The sequence below is a fragment of the Cebus imitator genome, unplaced genomic scaffold (assembly GCF_001604975.1).
Source record: "Cebus imitator isolate Cc_AM_T3 unplaced genomic scaffold, Cebus_imitator-1.0 Scaffold159, whole genome shotgun sequence".
Classification (NCBI taxonomy): Eukaryota; Metazoa; Chordata; class Mammalia; order Primates; family Cebidae; genus Cebus; species Cebus imitator.
The window spans coordinates 2,549,547-2,558,484 of record NW_016107474.1 but is presented as its reverse complement, the minus strand read 5'-3'; the positions used below and the strand labels follow the sequence as shown (position 1 = coordinate 2,558,484).

The following is an 8,938-nucleotide window of genomic DNA, read 5'->3' as shown; positions in this document are numbered from 1 at the left end:
TACTTGGGAGGCTGAGGCAGGAGAATGGCTTGCACCCGGGAGGTGGAGGTTGCAGTGAGCTGAGATCACACCGCTGCACTCCAGCCTGGGCAATGGAATGAGACTTGGTCTCAAAAAAAAAAAAAAAAAAAAAAGACAGCCAGGTCCTGCTCTGGGCAAGGACCTTCTATCCTGCTAGCCTCCTAGCAGTGAAGGAGGTGTTACGGAACCCGGGACTTTACTTTTAAATGATGGGATCAACTCACACTGGAAATTTCGAGTCTCCCTTGGGTGAGATGCTTCGGAAGCGAGCCCACTGGGGTTGTCCTGAACACTTCACTGATTCTGCAAACCCCACAGGGCGACCTGATTTACCTTGCAAACACAGCCACAGCCACCGAAGGCCGGCAGCAGAACACTGAGCACCCAGAAGTTTCCCAGATGTTTGGTGGTAACTGGACACACAACCTGACAGCCTGACTGAATTCCTCTCCGACATGTGGGGCTGAAGAGTCAGTACCTACGAATTACGACCACCCTACGATGCACAAAGCACAAACACAGTCCTGCGAAGTTTAGCTCAGTCAAGCTAAGAGCCGAACTGCTTTTTACCAACTTCCTAGAGGGTTTTTTTTTTGTTTTTTTTTTTTTAAGCTATTTACCTTCAGATTCTGCATTTATTAGGAAGGCAATCAAAGAAAGAAGGCGTGCCCAGGCGGAGTTTCCTGTCCAGCCTGCAGTATCTTCTGCTAGTCCTTTTGTCTAAGAAATACTTTGAATCAAATTTGAAACTAGCATTCGCCAAAGTGATCAATTGGCTGGCCTGGTGGTAGAGAGTGGAATTTTCACCTTCTGCAAAGAAAGGCTATTTACAAAAGGGTATTTCATTTCACTGCGGGCTTTTGGTCTGGGTTCATGAGGCACTTTTATAGCGTGAGGGAGCCAGGGCATGCTGCAGTCCTCAGAGCCGCGGGAACGTTGGCAAGCGTCCTTTCACAAAAACAGGAAGAGTGAGCCTTCTAGTGTACTCCCATCTCTCGCTGTCATGAGGCCACAGGATGGTTTCATAACCACAAACTGAGCTGCTAACGTCGGTGAGGAATGTACCGACGACTCCATTCCTCCCATGACTGAAAAAATAGGTCACTGGGTGTGTAGGGAATCTGCACATTTAGCTGTCATTTTTAAAAAGCAGCAGAGAGCAGCCCTTCTTTGGTTGTAATCAGACATCTCAGTGGAACCTTACGAGACCCAGAGTTAAGAAGTGGGCTTCAAACAGGATCGCCTGCAAAGCAAAGTCCTGGGTGTGAACCAGGACACGTAAACCAGTCTGAGGCAGGGCGGGAGCCACAATGGGTAGGGTGTAAAGAAAGGGTCCTGGCTGGGTGCGGCGGCTCATGCCTGTAATCCCAACACTTTGGGAGGCTGAGATGGGCGGATCACCTGACGTCGGGAGTTCAAGACCACCCTGACCAACAAGGAGAAACCCCATCTCTACTAAAAATACAAAAAATTAGCTAGGCATGGTGGTGCATGCCTGTAATCTCAGCTACTCAGGAGGCTGAGGCAGGAGAATCGCTTGACCCCGGGAGGCAGAGGTTGCAGTGAGCCAAGATCATGCCATTGCACTCCAGCGTGGGCAACATGAGCGACACTATGCCTAGAAAAAAAAAAAGAAAGAAAGGGTCCTAATTTCCTAATTTTTAGTCCTCAATGGGACCAAAGGTCACGGCAGAAACAGGGGGGCCACAAAGACAAGGGGCCTGACAAAGACAAGATATATCACTTGAAGTTACTGCTGAACTCTACAGAAACCAGCACTGCTGTGTATAGAGCCGGCCTGCATGCGGCCACTGAACGGGACCCACGGCAGGTCACCAGCAAGGACACGTGCCAGGGCGGAGCCGGGGTCTCTCACACCCCCAGTCCTCTTGTTCCGGCCCATTTGTCTGTCTGACCAGCAAACATTAAAATCATTTTCCTCTGTTAGTAGGGACGGACTGTGTTTTTTATTTTTAAATAACTACCTTCTACTTCATTCCTGAAACTCACCGGCACTTCCTTGAAAGGCCTCTTTTGACACCATGAATGCTTCACAGTTGTGAGCTCAGAAGGTTTGCTCTCTTTGCGAGGGATGGAGGGGGTTGAAATCAACTTTCCCCACCAACGGAAGAACACATAGCAAGTAATATTTTGGCAACTGTCCCCTTTAAGAGACAGGTCAGGTGTCTAAAGGAGGGAGGGCACCCAGATGGAGACCCCAGGGCCCCAGCAGGATTGGGCACCAGGGCTCTGGCTGAGCACCCCGGGATGCTGCTGCTTCAGTGTGGGGATGAGCTGTCACCTCACCAAAAGGCCACAGAGTGATGGACACTGAACACCAGTCAAAGGGACTTTCCTGACTCTCCATATACCCCTCCCCGCAATGACAAAATAAAAGTAAAAGCAAAACCCCAAAGCCCTCTTGAAGATGCCCCTTCTCCCGTGCTGGAAATTCACTGCCTCACAGCAAAGATCCGGAAGGCCTTTTCATTTCGAGGAGTCTTCAGGCTGACAAAGAAGAAAGACAGCCCATTAATGAGAGATCCGGAGGGCCTCCTGCAGGGACTCTGGCTGGGCAGGGAGACGGGGGTGCCCCCTGCTCACTCCCACAGTGGAGGAGCCATGGCCAAGGGACACTGTCCCGAAGCCGCCAGAAACAAAGCATGCCTTGAGCTGAGAACAGCTGGCAAATCCCATTTTCTTTGCAAACGAGCAACCGTCTGATTCTAGGTCAGAGCATCTGTCTGATTCTAGGTCATTTCCTTTTAACTCAGGGATTTGCTGGCCCCGGTCTGTCTGGACTGGACTCACCCTCCCAGACCTCTGCCTGGCTTCACTACCACCTGTTGACCCGAACAGGGGCGTCTGGGGCAGATTAGCAGCTGCTATGTCAGCATTACTGCATAAGCCGGCTGCCTTCACTGCCTCTCGCCTTCTCCTGAGCGAGGTGTTATTCCTCCTTCACAGGGGAGGAAACGGAGACACCAGGAAATCAAGTCACTTACCAGGGTCCCGCAGCCACTGAAAACTGCCCTCTCACAGAGGAGTTAAATCCTCCAGATAACCAAATGGATTTAAAAAAAAAACTTTATTGGTCAGGTGTGGTGGCTCATGCCTGTAATTCCAACTTTGGGAGGCCAAGGCAGGTGGATCATTTGAGATCTGGAGTTTGAGAGCAGCCTGGTCAACATGGCAAAACCCTGTCTCTCCAAAAAATTAACCAGGTATGATGGTGCACATCTCTAATTCCAGCTATACTTGCAGGCTGAGGTAAGAGAATCACTTGAACCCGGGACGTGGAGTTTGCAGTGAGCCAAGATCTTGCCACTGCACTCCTACCTGGACAAGAGAGTGAGGCTCTGTTTCCAAAACAACAACAGCAAAAAACCAAACCAGCTTTATTAACTAGGACACAGCATGGAAATTCATCTTTTTTAAGTGTACAATTTAATGGTTTTTAGAGATTTTATAGGGTTATGCAGTCACCTCCACAAACCAGTGTTAGATAATTTTTAAAAACGATTTTAGACACAAGGTCTCTCTGTCACCCAGGCCTGAGTGCAGTGACACAATCATGGCTCACATCGGCCTTAACCTCCTGGGCTCAAGCGATCCTCCCTCCTCAGCCTCCTGAGTAACATGTCACCATGGCTGATTGATTTATTTTTTGTTCCAATGGAGTCTATACACAATGTTGCCCAGGCTGGTCTCAAACTTCTGGGCCCAAGTGATCCTCCTGCCTCAGCCTCCTAAAGTGCTGAGATTACGGGTGTTGCCTAATGGTGTCTTTAAAGTCCAAAAGTTTTAAACTTTGATAGAATTCAATTTATCAATTTGTTTTCATTTCTAGATTGTGCTTTTGGCATCATATTTAACAAACCTTGCTTAACTCAAGGTCATGAAGGATTTATACTTGTTTTCTTCTAAGACTTCTGTAATTTTTAGCTCTTATATTTTAGCCTTTGATCAATTTGAGTTAATTTTTTATATATGGTATGAGGCAAAGATCTAACATCACAGTTTTACATGTAAACATCTAATTGCCTTTGCACTATTTGTTGAGAAACTATTATTTGTCCACTGAATGGTCTTGGCACTCATAGAAATCAATGGACTAGAAGTGTGATGGTTTATTTCTGGACTTCCAATCATGTTGTCTTTTTTTTTTTTTTTTTTTTTTTTTTGTTGAGACAGAGTCTCACTCTGTCACCCAGGCTAGAGTACAACAGTGTGAGCTCACAGCAACCCCTGCCTCCCAGGTTCCAGTGACTCTCCTGCTGGGCGTGGTAGCAGGTGCCTGTAATCCCAGCTACTTAGGAGGCTGAGGCAGGAGAATTGCTTGAACCTAGAAGGTGGCCGAGATCACACCACTGCACTCCAGCCTGGGCGACAGAGTGAGACATTGTCGCAAAAAAGAAGAAACGAGCCAGTTTTCCAAAAAATAGGAGATGTACAGCAGCAACAACCAATCAAAAGGGCCGCAGTCCCTGTGAGCCGGCAGGGTAGTGTGCTCCCCACGCTCTCATCCTACAAGGAGAGTAACCGAGGCGACACGTCGGAATTTCCCCGTTTCTACTCTCTGTAGCCTTTTGCTGACTCATGGGAGCACCTTTCTATTCTGTAGACGGGATGTTGCCTGATACACAAATTGCTAAGAAAAGCCAGTTAGATCTTGCAAACTCACATTTGTAGGACTTCTGTTCTAAAAGGCAGCATGGTGCCTTCTAGACCCCAAAGTGCTATTCACAAAGTGCAACCAGAGCCGGGCGCGGTGGCTCACCCCTGTAATCCCAGCACTTTGAGAGGCCGAGGTGAGGAGATCACTTGAGGTCAGGAGTTCAAGATCAGCCTGGTTAACATGGTGAAACCCCGTCTCTACTAAAAATACAAAAAAAAATTAGCCGGGTGTGGTGGCAGCTTCCTTTAATCCCAGTTACTTGGGAGGCTGAGGCAGGAGAATCATTTGAACCCAGGAGGTAGAGACTGCAATTAGCCAAGATCGTGCCATTGCACCCCAGCCTGGGCAACACAGTGAGACATCGTGTCAAAAAAAAACTGCAGACAGGAGTGTTCCTTCCACACCAGAATTCAGTGGAAAAGACTGATCTAATGTCCATTTGCCGAAGGCAGTTTGGTTAAAAGGAAAAAAAACAAAAACGAAGACTGATCATAGCTGCGCCTTTTAATTTAAAAGACACTATTCTTGCATATTATTCTAGATTTTAAAGGCAAAAAACACTCGCCCTCTCAAGTCTGTCTTTCTGCACCAAGTTCTCCTCCCCAAAGCCATTTTGTACAGATGCAAACAATTACTATATTTTTTTCCCTCACCCATTTTTTCACAGAAATATTATGTACGTACTACTAAAGACATATCACTCTGCACTTTGCTTTTTTAGCTTAATAATGTATCTTGGGATTTGCTGCTTTTCCATACAGAAATAGCTCATTCATTTTATCAGCTGCATAGCATTCCACTGTAGCAACGTATTATATTTAACTGGGCCCCTATTGGTGGACATTTAGTTCTAATTTTTTTTTTTTTTTAGTATAGTGATGCCATCACAACTCACTGCAGCCTCAACCTCCTGGGCTCAAGTGATCCTCCCACCTCAGTCTCCTGAGTAGCTAGAACCACAGGTGCATACCACCATGCTGGGTTAATTTATATATATATATATAAATCTGTTTCTAATTTTTATATTTTTTAGAGATGCGATTTCACCATGTTGCTGCCCAGGGTGGTCTTGAATTCCTGGGCTCAAGCAATCCTTCCGTCTCAGCCTCCCAGAATGGATTACAGGCATGAGCCACTGAGCCCGTGTTTTCTAATTTTTTACCTTTGCTAACAATGTCATCGTTGTCCATGGGACTTTCTGCATTTGTGTGAGAGCATCTGAGAGTGAGCTCCTAAGAGTGGAATTGCCAGACCAAAGGACATGCATTTGCATGGTGACAGCTGCCAACCTGGCCTGCATAAACATAACACCAGCCGGCTCCCGAGACAATGACAACAGGGCTGTGTGATGCCCACTACCCCCGACTCAGCACTTGTGATGTGTCGCTTTTGGTTCTTGACCAATGGAAGGTAAGGAGTGGCATCCAGATATCATTTTAGTTTGGCTTTTGCTCATGATGAAGGTGTCTGAGCGTAAGATTTACAGCCTACTTATGATTTACAGGCAGCATTTCCTTTAGGAGCCCCACTCCAAACAAAGAGAGTCCCCAGGCCGGGCGCAGTGGCTCACGCCTGTAATTCCAGCACTTTGGGAGGCCGAGGCGGGTGGAGCACGAGGTCAGGAGTTCGAGACCAGCCTGGCCAACATGGTGAAACGCTGTCTCTACTAAAAATACAAAAAATTAGCCGAGTGTGGTGGCACACACCTGTAGTCCCAGCTACTTGGGAGACTGAGGCAGGAGAATCACTTGAACCTGGGAGGCGGAGATTGCAGTGAACCAAGACCATGCCACTGCACTCCAGCCAGGACAACAGAGCGAGACTCCATCTCAAAAAAAAAAAAAAAAAAAAAAAGAGAGAACCCTCAGACTGGAAACTGCCAGGCTTGCCAGGTGACCCCGGCCCTCTCAGACTGCTGGGTCAGATCTGCAATCTCCCGAGAGCAGCCTGCTTGGAATGTCTGGTTGTTTTTCAGCCTTTCTCTGTGGCAGCTTCATGCTTTTGGCTACCCTGGGATTGAACTTTTGAAACACGTATCAGATGGGAGCACTCGGAGAGACGGAGCTGTGAAGAAACGCCAAGAGCCAAGGTTTGGGCAGAACGCTCGGCCGCAGGAGGCTCTGGACCAGGAGGAGGAGACAGAGTAACCACCCAGAGGCGGGGGTGACCCTGGCAGCCCTGCTGGTTTCTGGAAAGCTCAGATCCCAGGGCCCTCCTCGGGACTTGGGGCATGTAAGATTTCACTGGATGCTTTGCCCAAATCAATATCCTGGGAGGACCAACCAGGACCACAAGGTACTTGGTTATTCTGCATGGGGGCCAGCCACGTGGGGAAGATTGCCAGGGGTCTGTGACCCTCTTGACTCACTATGGGTCTGGAGAGTCTACGGATGGCGCAGTGGTTCTCATGTTCTCAGGGCCTGAACAATCCAGGGACGAGGGAGCCATTCAGGCTGCTGTCCAGATGTGGACACTGCCAGCCCAAGGTCTTGCCTGGACAACCTGGGTGTCAACGCACCCCCTTTAAACAACCTGCCCGCCTTGGAAGTAAGAGCCGGTGCCGCCAAGCGGGGAAGGTATTTCCTAACATATCAAAGAGTATGCTGACACCAGCCCAGGGTGCCACTGGGCAACAACTGGCACTGTCAAATATTGGCGCCATCCACTGCCACAGGTAAGAATCGCCACGGGTTTGGGCTGCCAAGAAAAATTCCCCCTGTTCAGGTGGGTCCCCAGTTGTTCACGCCTTGAGCGGGTTTTTTTTTTTTTTTTTGATATGGAGTTTTGCTCTTGTTACCCAGCTGGAGTGCAATGGCGTGATTTCGGCTCACCACGACCTCTGCCTTCCAGGTTCAAGTGACTCTCTTGCCTCAGCCTCCCGAGTAGCTGGGATTACAGGCGTGCGCCATTATGCCTGGCTAATTTTGTATTTTTAGTAGAGATGGGGTTTCTCCAGGTTGGTCAGGCTGGTTTCAAACTCCTGACGTCAGATGATCCGCCCACCTCGGCCTACCAAAGTGCTGGGATTACAGGCATGAGCCACCGCGCCCGGCCAACCTCAAGCAGTTATTAAGCTCCAGGTATGCTGGGGAAGTCGATAGTTTTAAGTGTCAGATGAAGACCAAGTGTGGCTTGATAATTATAAAATACCCCTCCCGCCCTTCTTTTCCAAATCTTGCCCTCTGATTCTCTTTTTGGATTAGCTTGTAACTCCCACACATGCCTGAAAGCAGTATAAATTGCTGCAGTATTTCTGGGTAATTTTCATAAAAAGTATTGCACTTTTTATAAAGTGTGTCAAACAACTTTCATAAAGAGCAGTAAACAACTTTTATAAAGAGTATTCAAAATCCCTCAGGCAGGGCACAGAGTTTCGCTCTGTCGCCCAGGCTGGACTGCAGTGGTGCGATCTCCACTCTGCAGCCTCCACCTCCTGAGCTCAAGCAATTCTCCTGCCTCAGCCTCCTGAGTAGCTGGGACCACAGGTATGCGCCACCAGTCCTGGCTAACTTTTTTGTTTTGTTTTGTATTTTTAGTAGATACAGGGTTTCTTTGCCCTGTTGGCCAAGCTGGTCTTGAACTCCCAGCCTCATGTGATTCTCCCACCTCAGCCTCCCAATGTGCTGGGATTACAGACATGAGGTACCATGCCTGGCCTAGAAAACCCATTTAAAGGCCAGAGTGAAGAGGCAGGAACAATCCAGGGACTCTCTAAAGAGCTCTCCGGAAACACGGGGGCAGCCAGGGTCAGGCTCGCTGGGCTGCATTCCCCTTGGTTGCCTTGAATGTGACCTGGAGAGGGAGAGCTTGACTTTGGCATCACTGGACACAGACGGGGTTAAGGAGAGCGGACGGCCGGCTCTGGTTCCGGGAGCAAACAGGGAAGCTGCCCCGGGGAGTCCTGAACCCAGTGTTAAAAGGACAGCAGAGGAACCCCTGACTGCTTAGTCCTCTGGCTTTTAAAAAGTGTAATTTCTAGCCAGGGTATGGTAACTCACGCCTGTAATCTCAGCACTTTGAGAGGCTAAGGCAGGAGGATCATGAGGTCAGGACATTGAGACCATTCTGGCTAACACAGTCTCTACTAAAAATACAAAAAAATTAGCCGGGCATGGTGGCATGCGCCTGTAGTCCCAGCTACTTAGGAGGCTGAGGCAGGAGAACTGCTTGAACTCAGCAGGCGGAGGTTGCAGTGAGCCGAGATCATGCCACTGCACTCCAGCCTGGGCGACAGAAAGA

The 8,938-nt window shown here is 48.6% G+C and overlaps 1 protein-coding gene across 1 annotated transcript in view; it reads right to left on the bottom strand.

Annotated features, from left to right (window-relative positions):
- Positions 1-1,579: 1,579 nt before the first annotated feature.
- The window catches only part of CRISPLD2 (cysteine rich secretory protein LCCL domain containing 2), an 84,378-nt gene continuing 77,019 nt past the window's right edge, over positions 1,580-8,938 (bottom strand). Inside the window, exon 15 of the mRNA XM_017543636.2 lies at positions 1,580-2,529. Within this exon, the coding sequence (XP_017399125.1) occupies positions 2,475-2,529 (55 nt within the window). The 3' untranslated portion in view covers positions 1,580-2,474. The remainder of the gene's footprint in view (positions 2,530-8,938) is intronic.